Consider the following 21,697-nt stretch of genomic DNA (forward strand, 5'->3'; position numbering starts at 1 on the left):
ATTTTTTTTCTTGAAAAAAAAAATTTTTGACACAAATTTTTTGAATTTTTTTTTTTTGGAAGGGAAATACTTTTATTATTATATGCTTAGTTATTATTATTCATAAGATGCACAAAAAAAAAAAAAAAAGTGCAAGAAAAACATGATCCGAAGTGATGCAAGGGGACGATCCACAAGGCAATGTAATGGGCTCCAACCCATTCTTCATAGTGTGAAGACTATTCCAAAATTCAAGTCCCATATGTCATTTTAATGTGGAGCTCTGGATCCTTAGAGCTTGAGGTCACCTAGTTCAGTCAAGGGTTTCTGTTGAATGTGTTATATGTAACCTTTCATAGGCCTTAGGTCACCTCAGAAAGAAGCAATGACTCGAATCCTTAGAGGAAAACCATTAAATTCGCACATCTTGATACTGTCAAAGAGATGAGATCACCTAGAAATACGTGTGCGCGTTCAAGCTCAAAAGTAGCTTGTATCTTACTCTTCTCTTTCTCATGGATGATATGGGTGCTAGCAATGACATAGGTACTCTGAGAAAAACATTCAGCAAAAATAATATAGAACTTAGTTTGAATGATTGAATATTCATCAATGTGTATGCTTGCGTTGTTACAATAGTAGAAATATTTGGAAACATCATGTTGTTCTTTGTGTTGTGTTCCTTAGTTTGATTGTTATGTATATTTATGGTGTCCAAAACATATAACTTTGGAATTTGGAATTTGCCATTTGTTTATATATTGGTAATTTGGTACATATTATTGTGTGTTGTGTTCCTTAGTTGGATTGTTATGTATATTTGTGGTCCAAACTTACAACGTTGGAAGTTAGAGTTTGCCATTTGTTTATATATTGGTAATTTGGTACTTTTGGTGGTCATTTCTATAAAGTTGTTATTTACAACTATGTTTTATGTTGGCTTTATTCCATAACAAAAAGTGTTGTAATTGTATTAAATTATTTCTTTGTATTTTGTGGGATTTTATTGTATTAGGTTTAGTATTAAGTTGATGAAGAATCAAGCATGAAATGAAGAATTAATGCAGTTTCACGATTGGCTCGCGAGTAGCTCGAGATTAGCTCGTGAGAAGGGTTCCTGGGAAAATGACATGTAAGAAGCACATGTTGAAAGCTAAAGAGTCATGTCAGCTTGGAAGATTTCGCAAGTGTCTCGCGGATAAGGCCTTCTCTCGAAGTACTCGTGAAACATTATGCTTGGAGGATTTTTAAGTGTGACTTCTTACCTTTCACTCATACTATATATACCCTCATTACCTAAAAGTATAAGAGACCATTCAAAGAGAAAAACCATAGATAGGTTTTCTACAACACAACACACCCATCTTTTAGAGAGAGAGAGAGAAAGCTACTCATCCTTAGTGAGAAATCATTGTGGCCTCTTCTCCTTCCCTCTCCCACTATCATACCTTGAGAGGAGATTTATACCCAAACACAACCCACACTTATTCAGAGTGTAAAAAGTGTTTTGGAGCTTGGGAAGCTTTGGGGATTTGCCAAAAGAAGCCGGTGAAGCCTGACGGATGTAATCAGGCGTATTGTAGGGTCCGAAAAACTAGAGAAGACATGATTCTGACAAGTCCGTTGGTAGTAGGAGTTTGGAGGGCTTAAATACATTGGGTAGACTAGGCTTGGAGGGTTTTTTTGTTATTCGTGTACTCCAACTTTATTCTCTAGTAGATTGATTTCGACTTGGAGGGTCGCGAATAGGTTTTTTGCCGAGTTCTTCGGTTTCCTCTTCGATAACACGTCTTGGTGTTATCTTGTGGTTGCATCTCTCTTCCCACACTCTTGTGCTTTACTTTTATTGTTTGTTGTTCATGTTTATGCACTAAAGTAGTTTTTCAGTTTATTGCGCTTCATTTACTCTTGTTCTGCACTTAGATAAGTTAGAGTAAAAGCAACCTAGCTATAATTTTAAAATTGGCGTCTAAACAAGCTCTTGTGTTTTCACACAAATCCGAGCTTTCAATTAGTATCAGAGCAGGTATACTTGTTTTGGTTTCATTACCTAAGTGTGATTCTTGACCCCTTGTGTTTTTTTGCTATGGATAGTGCTTTGTATGTTTCTATGCATGTTTTGAATGTTGATGAATGTAACCTACCACGTGTTTGTGAAAATGCCTCTATGAGTGATAATCCTCATGATTGTGATACTATGTTACATGAATCTTTGGGTGTTATTGATATTTCTAACATCAAAATCTTGAAGAAAAATTCTAAAAAGTTTCATAAGAATTTGAGCAAATTATTTTGTGAAAATGATTATTTGATTGCTAAGCTCAAAAAATCCAACAAATTGGTTGAGAAATATAAGAAACTTGCTAAAAATTCTCTTGAAAATCTGAAAGAATTTAAATGTTTGAATATGGACTTGGATGCTAAACTTGTTTTGTCTAACAAACTTATTGATAAGCTAAAATATGAAAATGAATCTCTTAAGATGCATGCCAAGTGTTTGATTGCTAAACCTATTACTAAAAATAATGAAAATACTTGTTGCAATCATGTTATGATACCCAATTCTGTGCCTATTGTGTGTTCTACCTCAAAAGACAAATCGGTGTATATTCCTCCACATAAAAGAAATCGAAAGGTGGAGAGAAAGACTCTTAAGTCAAAATCTCTGTTAAGACCTCAACCTAAGGCTTTGGATGGATCTAAGTTTGTTCCAACTTGTCATCATTGTGGTATGATTGGTCATATAAGACCTCAATGTCATAAATTGAAGAGAAAACAAAATCATGTTGTTAGATCCCTTCCCAAAAAGCCTAGTGGACTTAAACTCATTGTTTGTCACCATTATGGTGCTTTTGGTTATCTTAAACCTCATTACTCTAAGTTTCATGCTCTTAAAAGAATAAAAAAAAAAAAAAAATACTTGAGTTTCTTGGAAGTTGTGCTAAAAAGGGTAAATTGGATTTGAGTGAAAATAGCATGTTGTTGAAGAAAATATTTAATGCTCTTAACTTATTATCTATGTGCATCTCCGATTCTCATTCTTCCAACCCTCGTCTCCTTTCTGATAAGACACTTATTTTAAACAATTGTTTCGTTTGGATGAGGAAGGGTTCTTATAATTGAGTTTTTGCTCTTTTTGGTCCTTGATCTAATTCTTTCGATCTTTGTAGGACCCTTCATGCATTAGATGTTATATATTCATGCATTTGTGCATCTTGCATTTATTTGTATGCAATGCTTTTATTTTTTATCTTACTTTTATATTTTAGTTTTGTATGAGTAAAAAATCCAAAACCACATAAAAAATGAAAATTTGAAAAAGTTTGATTGTATATGTTTGAGCACATATCACATGAGAGTTTAGTCTTGCACCTTCGTACTAATGGATTTGTGCATTTATAAGCTTAACTTGTTATGTATGCACATCTATCTTTGTGGGAAAAATCTTGACATCTATGTGTAATTATTGTAAATCGATCTTCAAGCTTGTCATGAATGATTAGTCAATAGTCATGTTAGTTTTGATACATGCGTAGACTTGTGCCTATATATCTTCCCGCTCTTTTATGTTTTTGCTTTTTACTCAACAAATGTCAAATCTCGAAAATAGATAATGAGCTGCAAAAGCCGTTGCACATACTAGTATTCGAGTAGGAAAAAATGAAAGCGACTTGTAATGAAAATGTATGGTGCCCATAAGCCAAAGGCTTACTCTCAAAATTGAAATATCAAAAATTTCAGACATCGATCTCAAAAAGAGATGTATTGTTCTTAAATGATCAAATGTTATAAGTTGAATGAAGCCAAAATGAAACGTTTCAAAGATATGTAATCATTTTCTCATAGGGGGTCATATATGTTCATTTTTATAATTGAGATAGACCACTTGACTTAGTACTAGTTGTGTATGACTTGATTGAATTGATCATTGAAACGTCATTCTAGACTAAGGACTATTCCACATTTGAGATTCACACACAACATACATGCCTAATGTTCAATGAATGTCTTATTCATTTGTTCGATTGTACTTGTTTAAATGTGATGTGTGTGTGCTCAACTATATATGGATCAAACCAAAAAGATTTTTGATCATTTTATATGTATTTGGAAGTGATTTTTATCACTCTTCATGTTCATGTTTAGTGCTTCCTTTGTTTTCATTATTTTAAACATGTTTTGTGTTGAAAAACAGATGTCAGAGTTTTTCATGACTCACTCTCGAGTGAGCACTCAAGTCGCGAAAAAGACTTAGAAAATTTCATGAAAATTGTTTTCGCGACTCATCTCGCGACTCGCCCAGTCGCAAAACGCTCAAAATCAGCTTTTTAAAGAGCTTTTCGAGGAAAACCTGTTTTAAACCTCTCCCATCCTCTCTAAAACCCCTCTTTCAATATTTTTACATCAAAACCCAACCAATTTGAATGATTTTTCATTTCATTAACATCTCTAAGGTGTCTCTAAACTCTTTTCATTTATTTTAATCCTTAAATTATGTTTTGGAGAGTTTTTGTGTTCTTAGTTAGGATTTTCCTCATAAGGGTTGGGAAAATTTAATTTTTGTCAAATTTTTGTATGAGATTGGTTTTTTTTGATAATTTTTTTTGGATGTTGGCCCCTTATGGCAAAAAGAACATATATTAAGAGTAGATTTTATGATGTTTATGCATTGTTTCATATTGTTGTTCACAGTGTGCACGCTAGATGTTTGATAAAATGCCTCCTAGGTATTTTCTCACTTGTTTTGACTCCGATGAGTACCAAACTTGGGGGATTCTCACATTTTTTCATGAGGAACATGTTTAGTTCATTGGTTATGTATTTAACACACCTTACCCCACATGTGTATTTTCAATACATTGGTCATGCATTGCACATAGCTACCTCTTGCACACACTTTTGCTACCCCTGTCATGCATTGATCTATACCTTGTTTCTTCATCCTAGCATGTCATGTCTACCTTATGCTTTGTAGCATTTTGTTTTGTCATTTATTTGAACTTCATTTCTCATTTATCTCTTTCTCTCATTTCTCCATAACCTTTTTTCTATTCGTGTCAAAAAGGGGGGAGTATACTCTAGAGTAGTATACCGAAGAGTTTTGTCAATTCTATATGACTCTCATGCATATTCTTAGGAGGAGAAATTCTATTTCTCATGCACATTTGTAGGGAGAGAGATATTCCATAGGGGAGATGAATATACTAAGGGGGAGATGCATATATCAAGGGAGAGAAGACATTGTGTTAATAAGAAAATTTTGTTTTGTTTGTTTTTCTTTATGTTTATTTTCTTGTTTGCTTTATGGTGCTTTGAGTTATGTTTAGTTTCTATGCTTTGTTGTTCTCATTGCATCGTGTTTGTGTTGGACATGCATACATCCTTATGCTATTGTGCTTCATTGAATGCATGTTCAGATGATCGTTTGCTTTATTATGTGATTATTGTAGTCATTTCTTTATGACTGTTTTGGTGTTTGATCAAGTTGATCATATGTTTCACAACATGTTTACTTCATCATTTTTTACTTGTTACATTATACTTGTCTTTTTGTCACTTGATTTACCTTGAGAGTCTAATGTGTTTTGTACAAGTGTTTCAAGTTACAAGTTTTGTATTCCAAGTTCATCATAAGTTTTAGATTTAGGTGTGAGTGAGTTTCGCCATTATTCTCAAACTCACGTTTAAGTCTAGAGTGTGTTATATGGTGTTTTGTCACAAAATAGTCAAAGGGGGAGATTGTAAAATTGTGATTTACAACTATATTTTATGTTGGCTTTATTCCATGACAAAAAATGTTATAATTGCATTAAATTATTTCCTTGTATTTTGTGAGATTTTATTGTTTTGGGTTTAGTATTAAATTTGTGAAGAATCGAGTATGAAATGAAGAATTAGTGCAGTTTCGCGATTGGCTCGCAAGTAGCTCACAAGAAGTGTTCCTGCAAAAAAGGCACGTGAGAAGCACATGTTGGAAGCTAAAGAGTCATGCCAACCTGGAGGATTTCGCAAGTGTCTCGCGAGAAAGGCCTTCCTACGAAATACTCACGAAACATTCTATCGAGAGGATTTTTAAGTGTGACTTTCTTACCCTTCACTCATACTATATTTACCCTCATTACCCACAAAAGTAAGAGAGGTCATTCAGAGAGAAAAACCCTAGATAGGTTTTCTACAACACAACACAACACACCCATCTTTTAGAGAGAGAGCTACTCATCCTTAGTGAGAAATCATAATAACATTTTCTCATTTCCCTCCCACTGTCATTCTTTAAGAGGAGATTTGTACCCAAACACAACCCACACATATTCAGAGTGTAGAGAGTGTTTTGGAGTTTGGGAAGTTTTGGGGATTTGCCAAAAGAAGCCGATGAGGCTTGGCGGATGCAATCAAGCGTATTGCGGGATTCGGAAAGCTAAAGAAGCCATGACTCCGAGAAGTCCGTTGGTAGCAAGAGCTTGGAGGGTTCAAGTACATTGGGTAGACTAGGCTTGGAAGGTCTTTTGTTATTTGTGTACTCCAACTTTATTCTCTAGTGGACTGATTTCGACTTGAAGAGTCGCGAAGAGGTTTTTTGCCGAGTTCTTCGATTTCCTCTTCGATAACACGTCTTGATGTTATCTTGTGATTGCATCTCTCTTCCCTTACTCTTGTGCTTTACTTTTTTTGTTTATTGTTCATGTTTATGCACTAGAATAGTTTTTGGGTTTATTGCGCTTCATTTACTCTTGTTCCACACTTAGATAAGTTATAATAAAAGCAATCTAGCTGTAATTTTAAAATTGAGGTCTAAACAAGCTCTTGTATTTTCACACAAATTCAAGCTTTCAATTTCCTTCATTTTATAATTAATTTGTGTTAATTTGTTTTCCCAACTGTTCTTTAACATATATCATCATATGGGGGCCTTTTTATTATTATCTTTTTCTCTTACTAAATTAGCATCTTTCAACCCTTAATCCAATCAATGAAACCCTCTCACCAATATGTATAAAGATTCCTTATTAACAACCATGATATGTACCCACACAAGGAGGAAATGGTACTTGAGTCCCGTGGCCATGAATATGCATGTCAAATAATGTTCTCCAAGGTGTCAAGGATAGCATGTAATTGATGTAGGCGTGACCTTACTCATGGTGAGGTCCAAAAAGTCCACTTCCCAAACAGATAATTGACCTTTATCCATAATGGATAGGCTTTTTTGTCATTTAGCAAAAGAACCGAGCTGAGCCATAAAATTTTTTAATTAGTAAAACAATAAAAACCATAGTGACGTTGGCATCATAATTGCAAGACACGTGGCAAAAGTAAGCAGGGCAGACCTTGAACTGCAGAGGAGGTCGCGTGAGCTAAATTCTTTGTCCTTGTTTAGTAGTGTTGGCCTTCAAGGGGCCACAAGCTTCGTTTGTGGTTGCAATTTCCCTTCATAAATTTCTTGGCCTTGCATGGCCCAATTTGCTTCCCTCTCTTTCTCTCTCTAAAAATCACTCTACATATTCACCAGCTTTCCTTAATCCTTGTACTTCTACTTCTCTCTCTCTCTCTCTCTCTCTCTCTCTCTCTCTCTGGGAACTGAGTGCTATTTTCAACAGGTTAGTTTACTCATTAGTCTCATTGTTGTGCTTTTTCTTGCTTTCTGAACAGACTTTTTTTTTTTTTTTTTTTCAAATGCCTTGTGCTGTTATTCTACACTTTTCCTTAATGGGTATTCTTTATTTAAGCTGTAATTAGTGAGATTGAGTTGCAAAAGTTTTCCTTGTGTGGCACAACTCTGATGCTTGTAGGTTTTGTTTGTACTAACCTTTTCCATATGAGTTTTTTTTTTTTTTTTTTTGGCGGTATTTTTGAATTAATGATGCATGTTTGAGTATTGGAATTACTTAAAATATATACTTTGTGAGTAACCACTGTTTGTAAATTTTCATCAGTGTGATTAGTTTCATGAATAATAAATGTCAGTTGCTTGAAGAAAAGACTTCCTATGCTGAAGCCTAGGGACAATTTTGTAACCATGTTGCTTGTATGAGATTTATATGGAGGCATGATTTCTTCTTGAATCAAGCTTTAAGTGTTGACACACTTCGAATTAGTCCTCCTATTTTTGGATGATATTGCTTACAATAATTGTGAGCAACTCAATACCTCTTAAAAGTGCCTGATTTCAAATATGTTTGGTTCTCTAAAATTGGTGGATAATCTTACCTGTATCTGGTATTTCGTACTAGGATTGCTTTAAACTTTACTAACAATTTTATCATGCTATACATCTGAATATAACAGAAACATGGAAAGATAAAATATCTTCATTTAATTGAGGTAGTGGAAATTATTAGGATAATGACTAGATGATAAAATTCAACTTAATCTTTTGAGATAAGTGATAGTTTAACATGGTATCAGAGCATGTGGTCATGAGTTCGAAACCTGCCTCTACTCTAGCTCCCATTTAAAACGTTAAAAATACTACTTGTTGGGCACCACTTATTAAGGGGGAGTCTAAGCGCACACGTGAGGGAGAGTATTAGAATAATAATTTTAATGATAAAATTCATAATTTTCTAACAATTTAAGCTTTTGGAAAAAGTGGTAGTTTGTCAACAATGATGAGCTTCATAGCTCAAGAATTTTCCAACGAAATAATTTATCACTTATTTAGGTTGATTTGAAGCTTGAAAAATCTTAGAATAAGAAATCAAAGGACTTCTCCCTCACAGTGTTGATCCATTAATGAGGACAAGCATTTTTGCTTGAAATACATGAGAAAGTGCTAATGTTTTTACAGATGATCTTTGTCTAATTGACTATTTGGCCATAGAATAGATAGAAATAGCATGTCTTTTTTCTTCATTTTCTTGCACATTCCGTGTGAGTGTGATAATGTGAGCCAAGCTCTGCTGTTATTTGTTATGGTATTAACTTCAACATATATAAGTGTCACAAGAGACTTTTGGGCTATGATTATGGCCATGACATGAAATTCATGTTTTAATATGGCCTCAAAATGGCAAGATACTTTGCAGAAGAATTACATCAATGTATTATATGAGATACCTCTTAGATGCAAGACAGATTCCCTTGATTAATTATTATGTTTAGAGGCTCAAAGTGCTTTTCCACAAGTTAAAATGGCTTAAATTTGATGCAATTGTAAATTTTATGAGTGCATAGGTGCCATGAGAGACTTGTAAGGGATACTTATAGGGATATCTGGAGGAAAAAAAAAAAAAAAAAGTGTCCTCCTTTGGAAAGTAATAACTTGATGGTGACCAAGGTCATACATAGTGCTATGTTTGCAGCTTCTCCAAATTAACTGCTTTTCTATCACTGGTCAATATTTATAATGCTTTGATTATGTGGTTGTTAACTTCCCCACCCCCACCCCAAATTCTTTTCTAGTTTCTCTCCCCTTTTGCCTTAGTTGTCATGTTCTATTTTCAATATAAGCATAAATGGTAATGGTAAGGTATTTTGTAAATGTTTGTGTATGATTGCAGTTTTTATTTCTTCCAATATACCTTTTGTCATGTTATAAAATTTGTAGTTGTTCATTATCCACAAAATACTTAAAAAAACTTATAGAACATATGACACATCCTGATGATATCATTTTGGTTTTACTCAAGATTTGAGCTTCTGTAAGGGAAATGCTGTTTTAGGTCCATTCATTGCTGTCCTGATTCTTCCAATGGCAATTAATGCAAGCAAGGTTTCAAGTGGTCCTGTGGTGACTGATAGGACAAATGTCTCTAGATTCACTGGATCTGCATCTTCTTTTGCCATGTCACCGCAACACAAATTGCAGCTTACAAGTCAAGGAATTGAACTTAGACAATCAAGCCCTGGGCGTCTCTTGAAAGCAAGCTCAAGCTTTTCTGGTGAGGGTTTGTGGGGCATATGTCGAAAACCTTTTAGTTTCATTTCTCGGGGCTCTTCTCTGTTATGTCAGTCAAGAAAAACACATAATACTGAAGCAAAAGAATGTGTTACAACTTATGGTGATTGTGAAGATGTAACTAGGTAAGAATGATTAAGTATAAATGATCAACTACCATTTTATTGATGTAGTTTTCCATACTTTAATTTTATTCTTTTTTTTAACTTGTCATGATGCATGTGTTCTTAAGTTTCTGGAAAGGATTTACTATGACATGTATATTTTAAAAGGGCATTGTTTTTTTTCCATGTCTGCAAGGCAGCAAGGTGTTGGAAATGGCTACCTAACATCTAGATATGGGAAGATGGCTGTATCTGTCACTATTTTCATAATTGAAGGTGTTGAAATAGATATAATTGAATGTGGATGGGATATATAATGATGAACTTTTTAACTATAAAATAGTTACTTTTACGAAAAGGCTACATGTTTCAGATTAATCCTTATGCTAATATCCAATGTGTTAGACATGCATCATGTTTGTCATCTCAGCACATTTCCAAACACCCATAGGGATTAGTTGTTAGTTTGAGAGCTGTTGCACTGAAGCATATGCCCTTCGTTTAGCATGCAAGTGTCACAATCTGCAGACCGTCTTCTATGGCTAACTAGTTAAAACATACATGTAAGTTGGACATTATGACATGTATATGTCTAGGTAATTAGAATTAATTTCCATAACCTTGTAGCTTTGCTTTGCATCAAGCATGTGATATTTCCTGGTCTCTATTGGGCCAATAATGCTAGGAATTAGATAAGGCTTCATCAACATATTAGCATGGTTATAGAAGGACTAATTAAAGATGAATGTGTCATCATATCTGTTGGGTAGAAAATCTCACCACATTTACAAATGAAATGAAATTATTATAAAAGGTAACATAGCATTGGTTTATGTGTTCCATCCCGCAAGGCCAAAATCTCAAAATTACTTGAGCACTTGTGTAACAGGAGTGGAAAACATGGACATATAGGTTCTGTATGGCTATTATAGATCTACTCTACTTTTTTCTCCCTGGGAAATCTATGTGTACTCATATATGTTTGGTGAAGCCTTTCTTCACTTATCTAAAGTACAGGTTTTTCTACTCTTTACATATTTTCACCTACAAAGTAAGGTTATTCTCCACTATGTTCAGCAATATCTATATTCCAGTTCTATATACTTCTGTTACAATGGCTATTGTTCTTTAGTAAACACTTCATTTGTAACTAGAAAATGAAATTGTAAGGAAAAAAAAAACTAGACAAGCCCTTATGCTTCTTTGCCAAATGATTGTGCAATTTCATGCTTCCTGATGTTGACTTGTGTTGAGCTTTTAAGTTAGTTGATGCTTTCATTTTATTTTATCTATATTTCTAAAAATCCTGTTGTAAAGCAGTGCACAAATTGGAGATGAAGAAGATGAGCATCAAGCCATGCCTAAGAGAACTACTCACTCCAATCTGGGCTTAGCCGAAGCTTGTAAATATGTCTACAATGATGCTAAGTTTGTAAATGAAAGGGCTCGTAATGACATTTTCTTGCTTTCTCGGTAATCCTCAGTACTATGTAGGCCTGATTATTAAGAGCTTGCAATGATGATCATGAATACCATGCATTGTGGATGTAAGATTATAGAAATTTGGTGAACTAGATAACTCTTTTTTTTTTTTAAATTACATGTAATGAATTCTTGGGTTCAAACTAGGCTAATTGGTAAAGCCTTAGGGCATCATATTGGAAACATGAGATTGAACCTGCTCACACCGAGGATTTAAGAGAGAGTGTGGGGGCAAAAAGGGGGTGGGGGGGGATTCATTCAGGTTGAGCATTTCTTTCTTAGAAAATTTGTGTATGAATTAAGCCTATCTAATAAAATCAGTGGAACATGGCACAGTGGTTCTGTTTGGTTGGGTTTAAATATTAGTTGTTGGTATTAGCTTGGCTATACATGGCCTTTAAAGTATTTTGATTTTCTGTAAATGCATTACTGCTAATGGTTTTCCACTTCATGTCAGTGGCATAATGAGGTTGGATGCCCGTGCACGTCAAGATTTAGCTATTCTTGAGTCACAGTTTCTTAAGCTCAATGGTAAAACTTTTTCCTCCCTCTCCAGCTTTAAGAGCTGTCCAATTGCTAAATATATGTTAATTGGGCAATAATGAAATAATCCAAAGTTGTACTGCAAAACAAGTAGAATGAGCTTGTTTTATGGCATAAAAGACTTTATCTTGAGTGTATAGAATCAAATTCACAAAATTTCAGGTATCTGTCACTAAAATATTCCATTTTTTGTTTGTAGTGATGATTTCTCTTTTTCTTTTTCCATATTTTTTTGGTGTTGGGGGGTGGGGGGGATGGCTATTTCCCATAACCTGCAGTGGAATTGATTTTGTTTTTCCGTGGTGCCCTAACATGTTATTACTAATTTGTTGTGTTTTATCAAATTTAAGGTTTTCCTCATGCTGACCTTATGCTTTGTAGCCCGGGCAAGAGAGGATACCAAGAAAATTGACCGTGATGTGAAAAAAAGGGCTGAACACCTGCATCATATTGCCACTGTATGTATGGCCAAATTCTTCAATATTGGTTTACTTAGGGATGAAGACACGAATTTGCCATTGCCTATGTGGTTGATATTTCAATGATCTTTGTATCCTCTTTCAGATATTGACAGACAAAGCTCAATCTAGATTGAAAAGAGCTGCTGACAAGCATTGGAGTGATGGAGCCCTAGAGGTGCCATTACTATTTTAATTATCTTGTACTTCCTGTATGTCCGCAAAATTCTAAATCTGTTAAGTTGTACAGGACCCTTATGATTTTATTTCTATCCAAACATAAGGGGGTTCAAATGTTGTAATTGAAAGTTTTGGATTAAACTATGATAGGACCAAAACCCAAGGAGATAAATTGTAATTTCCTCTAAATTTTATTATTAAGGATAGAGGTTGGACCTTGGTGTGATAGCAAGTGCTATCCTAGAAATTTTATAATAATTATTGTGAAATAATAGGAATTTGAATTAGTTTAATACTTCCATACATGGTAAAGATTGGATTCTTCTAGTTGGCTGCCTAGATGGTGTAAAATTAAGTAATGTTGCATATAGAATAAATAGCATTAGAAATGAAAATTCATATTACATACGGAAGTACATGTATCAAAAGTTCATGCTTCTGTTTGGATTATTTTTTTAAGCGTGAATATGTGGTGTGTTAAAATCTGACATGTGTACAACATGGGTATCCTCTGCCTTTAGAAGCAGAGTAATGCTACAAACACAACAATTGAGTTGGCAAGATTTTATGGTTCTCATCTAGACCAACTACTGACATCATTTTTTTAACTACCATTAACAATTTGCCGCCTTAAATGGCTGCTCTTCCCCACCCCCATCACTCACCCCTCCCTCATCCTATCCACCCTCCTCCACCTCACCTCCACCCCCTCCCACAACCATCACTTTCTTTTTTTCCTTTTTTGCCGCCCTTCCATATTCCTTCTCCCCCACCTTGCTTCCCTTCACAGTTTGGGGTTTTCCCATATCCCCATCCCCGTCCTCCATCATTGCCTTCCCCATCCCCACCACTTTAGGGGTCTAACCATGTTTTGCCAAAACTGCCTAACCTTGCACCTGTACCTTCAGCCACACCAGATATCCCCACTATAGAAACTTCACAAAAAATCCCTCCTTTACCTCAATCCTTGGTCCACGGGGGTAGTAAGAGGTCGTTTCGCATTGATGCCAAACTTTTTTCTTTCTCTTTTGACGGGAGGCGATCTGATTCGTATGCTATACATGAGTCACGTCGAGATGTTAAGAGCTCTATTTGGGTTGGACATAGGGGTATGGAGTGGATCCTTACTTGTCTCGCTGATATATGAGACTGGGTGCCTGGTCAAGCTTTACTCTGTAAGAGATTTAGGGACTATGGGAAGTTGATAGAGATCTAACAAAGCTGGTCTTTTTGTAGTTATTGCGGTATATTTTGGAGGGTCTAGGAAAGGCTCTATTATGATACCAGCAAGCTCCAATCGTGCAGATTGGTCTTTGTTTTAGAGAGAGATGAGGAATTTTTTCACTGGTGCAAAACTGGTTTCTATGGCCAAAGTATCCTCCAAAAATGATGGGGGTGGAGGAGGTCAGTCTGCTAGTGGTCACCAGAGTGGGAAGCTTTTGTCTGTTTATAGTAATCAAGAAAAGATCAAGAATTTTGAAAAATTTGGAACAAATTTGGGGCTGAACAGGATTCCTGGAGTTCTCATAGAAAATGGTTCAGTTATAAATGGCAACGGGCTTTTAAATTTTAAGTTGACTCCTGCTATTTTGGCTTTGAGAGTGTGCAAGCTTGAGGGCGAGAGACGTACTGTGACCTGTCTAGGTGCAAAGGATTTCAGATGGTCCAAGGCTTTAAGTGGTGGGCCAGAAGTTGCTAAACAAACTGGTGGGCTTGTCAAAGCCCATCCTGTGGCCACAGTATCTTCACTAAGTGAGGGTACTTTGGTCAAACCCATTTCTTTAAGATGGTCAGTCTTTGTGGGTAAAAGGGGAGAGCTCGAGAGCTGCGGTGCCGGCGAGTGCGATGAGTGTGACGGAGGGTTTGCTGGTGACTGCAGCGATGCCGGCGAGTGCGACGGAGGGTTCTGATCTTGGGTTTTTGGGCGAGGAGGTGACCAATCAAAGGAAGAGGGACGAGACCCATACTCTGATAGCTGGTGTGTGGAGGCTAAGTATGACGGCGAGGCTGATGGGACTTGGGTTTGATGTTTCCTCTGATCTTCGGCATCAAGGTGCTGCTCATAACTATTTTTCTCCTTTGTCAGGTATGGGTAACGAGAAGGGTCTCTGTTTTGGAGAGAGAGAGATAACTCCACGATGGTTTCAGGTGAGAAGGGAGAAAAATGGAGCAATCCTATTGTTGAGCCAGTGTCGCCAAGCCACTTGGATGGGGTTGAGTTGTTAAAGGAAGGGCCTGAGCATCTTCTGCTTCAGTGGAAGTACAGTGAAGTTAATCTTAGTGGTTTTTTTCATGGAGAGGATAAGAGTGGATTTTTGGAGTGCTCACCTCTATCTAAATGGGATCCCAATGAACAAAAGAAGTTGGAGGTGATCTAGGAAGGTGATGAGGGAGAGGTTTGGGGGTCAGTGGTGAAAAATTCAAAATGGGTTTGTAGCCTGATGAAAATTTTCTGTAGAATTGTGGGTTTTCCTATTGTTAAGCACGAAGATCAATGTCTGGCTCTGTTTCGTTTTCTCGAACAAGACTGTGTTGATGTTGTTAGTGTTGGGACTTCTAAGAGAATTGTGAACTCAAAGCAGAAAGGGCTTAGGGAACTCAAAGGTTTGATTTCTTCTATTAATTATGATGGGGTAGCATCTAAGGGGAGGAACAGAGACTTCTCAGTAGGTACGGAGGCGATTACCAGTTTTAAATGAGTTTACAGCTGCTATCTTGGAATGTTAAGGGATCAAATAATCCTCAGAAGCGAGAGGTATGTAAAAATCTTCTCAAGAAGTGGAAGTGTGATATAGTTTGCTTTCAAGAAACTAAGTTGTCTTCTTTAAACTCTTCTAATGTTTGAAGCCTTTGGGGTAGTCTGTTCCTAGATTGGGTTGTTCTAGATGCAATCAATACTATAGGGGGGGTGTTATTGGATTGGGATGAGAGTTTTTGAAAAAGTTGATTGTGTTGTTGGTCTGTTTTCTGTTAATGTTTTACTGAAGGGGGTTGTAGATGATTTTGCATGGGCTTGTTCAAGAGTGTATGGGCCTAATGAGGATAATCAGTGGGGTGCTCTGTGGGAGGAGCTTACAAGGATGCACTCCAGGTGGAATATAGCATGGTGTGTTTTTGAGGATTTCAATATCATTCGATATTCGAGTGAGAGGTTTGGTTGTGAGGCTTTTAGTCCGGCTATGTTTGCTTTTTCAGACTTCATTGAAGCTAATTACCTTGTGGACTTACCTCTTGAAGGGACTTCGTTTACTTGGTTTAGAGATTCAGGGACAGTTTATATGTCAAGAATTGATAGAACCTTGGCATCGATGGATTGGGTAGATCACTTTGGAAACGTGTCTCAAAGTGTACTCCCTCATTTAGTTTCTGATCATTGTCCTCTTTTGGTGGTGGCTGGTAGTGTTAATAAAGGTCGGAGTGCCTTTAAGTTTGAGAATATGTGGTTGAAAGAAGAGGGTTTGTAGAGAGGGTTCGGCAATGGTGGAATGGGTATTGTTTTTCGGGTTCTCCTAGCTTTATTCTGGCTCATAAATTAAAAGTTCTTAAAGAAGATTTGAAAAAGTGGAATAAGGAGGAATTTGGGGATCTGGCCTTTAGGAAGAAATGTCTTTTATCTGAATTGTTGGGTTTGGATGCTAGGGAGGACTTGTCAAGCCTTTCTCAGGAGGATCAAACTCGTATTAAAGGTGAGATTGCACACCTTGCCTCTTTGGAGGAGATTTCTTGGAGACGAAAGTCTCGGATTTTATTTGTGAAGGAGGGGGGACAATAATACTCGTTTTTTTCATCGGGTTGCAAACTCCCATAGAATAACTAATCATATTCGGGGCATAGAGGTGGATGGTGTCCTCTATGAGGATGAGGAAGAGGTGCGGTCTAAGGTGGTCCATTTTTATTAGAGTTTGTATATTGAGTCTGATACTTGGCGCCCTTCTATGGATGGATTAGAGTTTGCTAGAATTGAGGAGGCTGAGTGGCTTGAATTAGAGAGGGATTTTTCTAAGGAGGAAGTGGTAAAGGTTCTTCAAGAGATGGAGGGTGATAAAGCCCCAAGTCCTGACGGTTTCACTATGGCATTTTTTCAAAAATGCTGGAGTGTAGTGGAAATAGATGTCATGGCCTTTTTTGATCATTTCCATAGGAGCTTAGAGTTTGAATGGTCTCTGAATGCTTCTTTTCTATCTCTGATTCCCAAGAAGAATAATGCTTTGAATATCAAAGATTTTAGGCCTATCAGCTTAGTGGGCAGTGTGTATAAGCTTTTGTCTAAGGTTTTAGCTAACAGATTGAGATGGGTGCTGGATAACCTTATTTCGGAGTCTCAGAATTCTTTTGTTGGTGGCAGACAGATTTTGGATTCAGTGCTTATTGCTAATAAATGTTTAGATAGTAGACTGAAGTGTCGTACTCCGGGGGTGGTGTGTAAGTTAGACATTGAGAAAGCATATGATCATGTGAATTGGGACACATTGTTTTATTTGTTGGAGAGGATGGGCTGTGGGGATAGATGAAGGAGATGGAAGACTTGTATCTTTACTGTTCGCTTCTTAGTTCTGGTGAATGAATCTCCTGCTAGTTTCTTTGGTAGCTCTAGAGGTCTCTGACAAGGTGATCTGTTGTCTCCCCTTCTCTTTCTTTTGATCATGGAGGTTTTAAGTCGTATCCTGAAGAAAATTGAGGAAGGTGGTTTCATTCAGGGTTTTCATGTAGGTCCTATTAATTCTATTGGTGTCTGTGTTTCTCACCTTTTATTTGCTAATGATACCATTCTTTTCTATGATGCCTCTAGAGAGCAGATTATTTCTATTAGGCTGGTTTTGTCTTGTTTTCAAGCTTTTACTGGTTTGAATGTGAATGTGGGGAAAAGTGAAATTGTCCCTATTGGGGAGGTGCGTAACATTCAGTCTTTGGCTAATATTCTTCAATGCAGGGTGGGCAGTTTGCCTATGATTTACTTGGATATGCCATTGGGAACTTTGTATAAAATAGCTTCTATTTGGAATCCGATCCTTGAGAGGATGGAAAAGAAGCTTTCAGGCTAGAAGCGGCTTTATTTGTCAAAGGGTGGTAGACTCACCTTGCTGAAAAGTACCATTTCAAGCCTTCCAACTTATTACCTTTCCCTTTTTACTATCCCTAAAGCTGTGGCGACTAGATTGGAACGCATTCAGAGGAACTTTTTGTGGGGTTCATCAGTTGAGTGTTTCAAATATCCTTTGGTGGATTGGGAAAAGGTCTACTTATCGCGTGAGTTGGGTGGTTTGGGAATTCGGAAGATGGCATCTTTTAATCAGACCCTATTAGGGAAATGGCTTTGGAGGTATGGCCATGAAACCACTCATCTGTGGCGATGGGTCATTGCCATGAAATATGGGGAGGGAAAAGGGGGTTGGTGCACTAGAACTTGTAATAGGGCTCATGGTTGCGGGTTATGGCAGAGTATTAGTGAAGGGTGGGAAACTTTCGCTAGGCATTTCTCTTTTGTGGTGGGGGATGGTTCTTGTATTCTTTTTTGGCATGATAAGTGGACTGGGGATGTTTCTCTTAAAATTATTTATCCTCAGTTATTTTTGTGTTCAGCCAATAAGGAGGCTTATATTTTTGATGTGTTAAAGCCCTCCAGTGGGTGATAATGACAGAGTGTGGAGTTTAAGATTTCATAGGGAATTCAATGATTGAGAGTTGGTGGCTTCCTACTCCCTTCTTCATTTCATCCAAACTCGTATTCCTAGGGGTGGAGGGTGTTACAAGCTTTGTTGGGATTTTAATGGAAGTGGGAAGTTTGATGCTCGGTCTTTTTATCATAAGATTCAAAATGCAACTCCTTCCACTTTCCTTTGGAAGGGCATTTGGAAAGTTAAGGTTCTTAAAAGGGTGACTTTTTTTATGTGGACAGCAGCTCATGGTCAGATTCTAACCTTGGATAATCTTATTCTTCGTGGTCGCCTTTTGGCAAATCGTTGTTGTATGTGCTGTTGTAATGCGGAATCTATGGATCACATTACTTTTTTATCTGATGGCTCATTCTTTGTGGATGTATATGCTTCGGTTGTTTGAGATCAATTGGATCATGCCAAGTTCAGTTGTGGACTCATTATTTTGTTTGTATCATTGGCTTGGGGAAGCCTAGTTCTAAGATTTGGGATTTGGTTCCAAGCTGTTTAATGTGAACTATTTGGACTAAACGAAATCGGCGGTCTTTCGAGGATGAGGGGAAAACTGTGGTTCAGCTATTAGAGCTTTGCCAGCGGACCCTCTTTGATTGGTCTCGATGTTGGGGTTTCTCGGATTGTTCTACCCTTATGGGTTTTCTTTCGTCTATTAGAATAGTTAGGGGCTGCTTCTATCTTTTTATTCCTTTGTTCACTACCGTGAACTCTTTGTGTTTTTCTTGCTATTCTTTTATTGATAATATTCTCTTCTTACTTATAAAAAAAAAATAAAAAAAAAAACAATTTGCCGCCTTGGCAATTGTGAAATTTTTTGTACCTAGAGTTATTGTTAGAAGCACCCATACAACACAAGAAAGAGGCAACTAGGTTGGTAACATGGGAAATGTGCCATGGAGTTAGAGATGTTGGCAATAGATTATAGAAATGATACAATTTGCAACATAATTAGAGGAGCCTAATTAAAAGGGAGACATGGTTTGCATGAAATGCTAAAAGTGAATTAAACAGAGGAACCAACTAGGTCTAGGTGAGAAGGGCAATGGGAAGGGGATATGATCAAAAAATTATTCCTGATGTTACACATGGTGGTGTGCTTTGATGCACATAGAATACTTGCAAATATGTGTGTTTAATGTGTTTGAATATTACTGTTGTGAGTAATATGATAGCAGTACTTTATTTGGACTTTGTTGCTTGAATAAAATTTCTTAGCTCCTTCCATCCCCACTTCCCAAAAAAAAAACCTGTCACAAGTAATACATGTTATATGTAAGTCATATTTATGCCACCATTTGACTCATTTTCAGGCTGATTTGCGACTTGCTGACTTCCGTGCAAAACAACGCGCAATGGAAGATGCACTAATGGCTTTGGAGGTCAACTGTTCTATTCTTTGATGCTGATTATGAATGGGATAATTTATAGGATGATCTCTTATTCATAGTTTTCATTCGTCATGATGGAGATTTGCTTGATACTAATCTTTATCATATCTTTTTTATTTTGAATAATATTATGGACATTCTTATTTTTGCTTCTAAGGTTATATTTCATTCCTGTTTTGTGAATATGCAGTTGATAAAAAATATCCATGACATGATGGTGAGCAAGATGTACAAATTGTAAGTTTTTTTCCCCCAGTTAGTATTATCTACCCCTCACCTCATCCCCTGCAGGAGGTGATAAATTAAACAGCCTTGAAACCCTAATTTCTAATATGTTCAATCCAGTCCTCTGCGTCAGTCTAAAGGATCTCTATCAGGCAACAACATGATGGGGCGTATAATGCTTGAAAAGAATGGGAAAACTCTTGATTTCTTCCCTGGAGAAGTGTCAACTGATCGTATCGCTGCTATTCAGGTTCTTTGTTATGGCTTATAACACTTTTAACCATCAGTTGCATCAGGAATTATGACTTTTGTATGGTTTCGTTTCATAATGTGCAGGAAGCTTACTGGAGTATGGCATCTGTACTCTCTGAAGCTGATGGGATTGACTATACTGATCCTGAAGAGGTTCAAATTTCCTTGTATTCATGCCCCTGATCTGAGGGACCGTTAGTGTTATTATGGTTTCAGTATCTGTTTATTGACTACTATTTACTATCTGGAGCAGCTTGAGCTGTTGATTGCAACTCTTATAGATCTCGATGCAATGGATGGTAAAAGTAGTGTCTCACTATTGGCAGAGTGTTCAAGTTCTCCTGATGTCAATACTAGGTGAGCTAATTATGCATAGCTTCTTATATTATATTGTAATATTACAGCCCAATCCTGTTAAAACTTCTTGTAAGCATGAACATTATTCTGCACATAGATCAGCAGCATGGCCATAAGCGGTCACTTTTGCTGCACTTGAACAATATTTTTGTCATCCCATAATGATAATCGCAATGGCTGCAAAGTAGCAGTACTTAGGTAAGCACAAGTTTATTAGCCACATTGGTCAATGGTATCATGTTTGACAAAATTCTGAAGGAAGTTTCGGTTATATAGCAATATAACACCAAGATGGAAACCTGAAAGTATTCTGGTAAAAACATTTACTTTCATAATTGAGATATTATTAGTATACCTTACTTTGTGAGTAATTTATTCTTCCTTGTTATTTTGTGGTATAGAAAAGCCGTTGCCAATGCATTGGCAGCAGCCCCATCCATGTGGACTCTTGGAAATGCAGGCATGGGAGCCTTACAGGTAGTTGATTCTGAGTATCACAGTAATACTTTTGTACACTTATTGGCAGAAACTGATGTTTCTGGTTCCCTTCTCTTTAGAGATTGGCGGAAGATAGTAACCCAGCAATTGCTATTGCGGCATCCAAGGCTATCTATGAACTAAAGAAACAATGGGAGATAAATGAAGGAGACAGCTGGAGGTTTATGATGAACCAGGAGACCATGGAGGAAGTAGATAGTCAAAGAGCAGATGATGATACAGATACACATTGAAGTACTTCTATTTAAACTACTGACTGTAGGTATTTACATGAAGGTCTCAGTAGTAGGTTAAACCCTCTGATCATTAGAAAGTGATTAGTACTGATGTAAAGGAAAATGCTGTTATATTATAAATTAGCTTATTTATCAATTAATCTCCAATTTCCCTTGCTTGTAAGTATATGGACATTCTTTCTTCTCTTTAATCTTTAGAGTTTTTACTGGTGGCATTGATGCCCCAGGACTGGAGTGAAAAGGCTCTTACTCATCCACTATACAGAGCGTGGAGCTTCTATATGTATGCAATATCATGAATCACGACAACTTCTACTTGGATGAATGATGAGACTGTGGTCCTCATGCATATTAGAGGGGGCAACTTAAAGAATTGCATTTGGTTAAGATGGCTAGTCTTGCATGACATTTTGTTTTCCCTTTTGGTT

The 21,697-nt window shown here is 36.8% G+C and overlaps 1 protein-coding gene across 3 annotated transcripts; it reads left to right on the forward strand.

Annotated features, from left to right (window-relative positions):
• Positions 1–7,346: 7,346 nt before the first annotated feature.
• On the forward strand, positions 7,347–21,435 carry LOC115975958 (senescence-associated protein AAF, chlorolplastic-like). Of its 3 annotated transcripts, none has more exons than XM_031097013.1 (13): positions 7,347–7,577; positions 9,609–10,002; positions 11,302–11,454; positions 11,921–11,994; positions 12,388–12,464; positions 12,571–12,642; positions 19,624–19,692; positions 19,892–19,938; positions 20,047–20,176; positions 20,263–20,331; positions 20,432–20,535; positions 20,937–21,012; positions 21,093–21,435. In XM_031097013.1, exons 2-13 carry the CDS (start codon positions 9,671–9,673, stop codon positions 21,264–21,266), a joined length of 1,377 nt encoding a protein of 458 aa, XP_030952873.1. In that variant the 5' UTR covers positions 7,347–7,577; positions 9,609–9,670; the 3' UTR covers positions 21,267–21,435. The 3 variants fall into 3 exon arrangements, 2 of the variants coding, with proteins under 2 accessions (XP_030952873.1, XP_030952874.1); XR_004088225.1 differs by lacking the exon at positions 21,093–21,435 and adding an exon at positions 20,727–20,848 and having other exon boundaries at positions 7,408–7,577; XM_031097014.1 differs by having other exon boundaries at positions 7,411–7,577; positions 9,642–10,002.
• Positions 21,436–21,697: the final 262 nt, after the last annotated feature.

Source organism: Quercus lobata, chromosome 2, assembly GCF_001633185.2.
Source record: "Quercus lobata isolate SW786 chromosome 2, ValleyOak3.0 Primary Assembly, whole genome shotgun sequence".
NCBI classification, from domain to species: domain Eukaryota; kingdom Viridiplantae; phylum Streptophyta; class Magnoliopsida; order Fagales; family Fagaceae; genus Quercus; species Quercus lobata.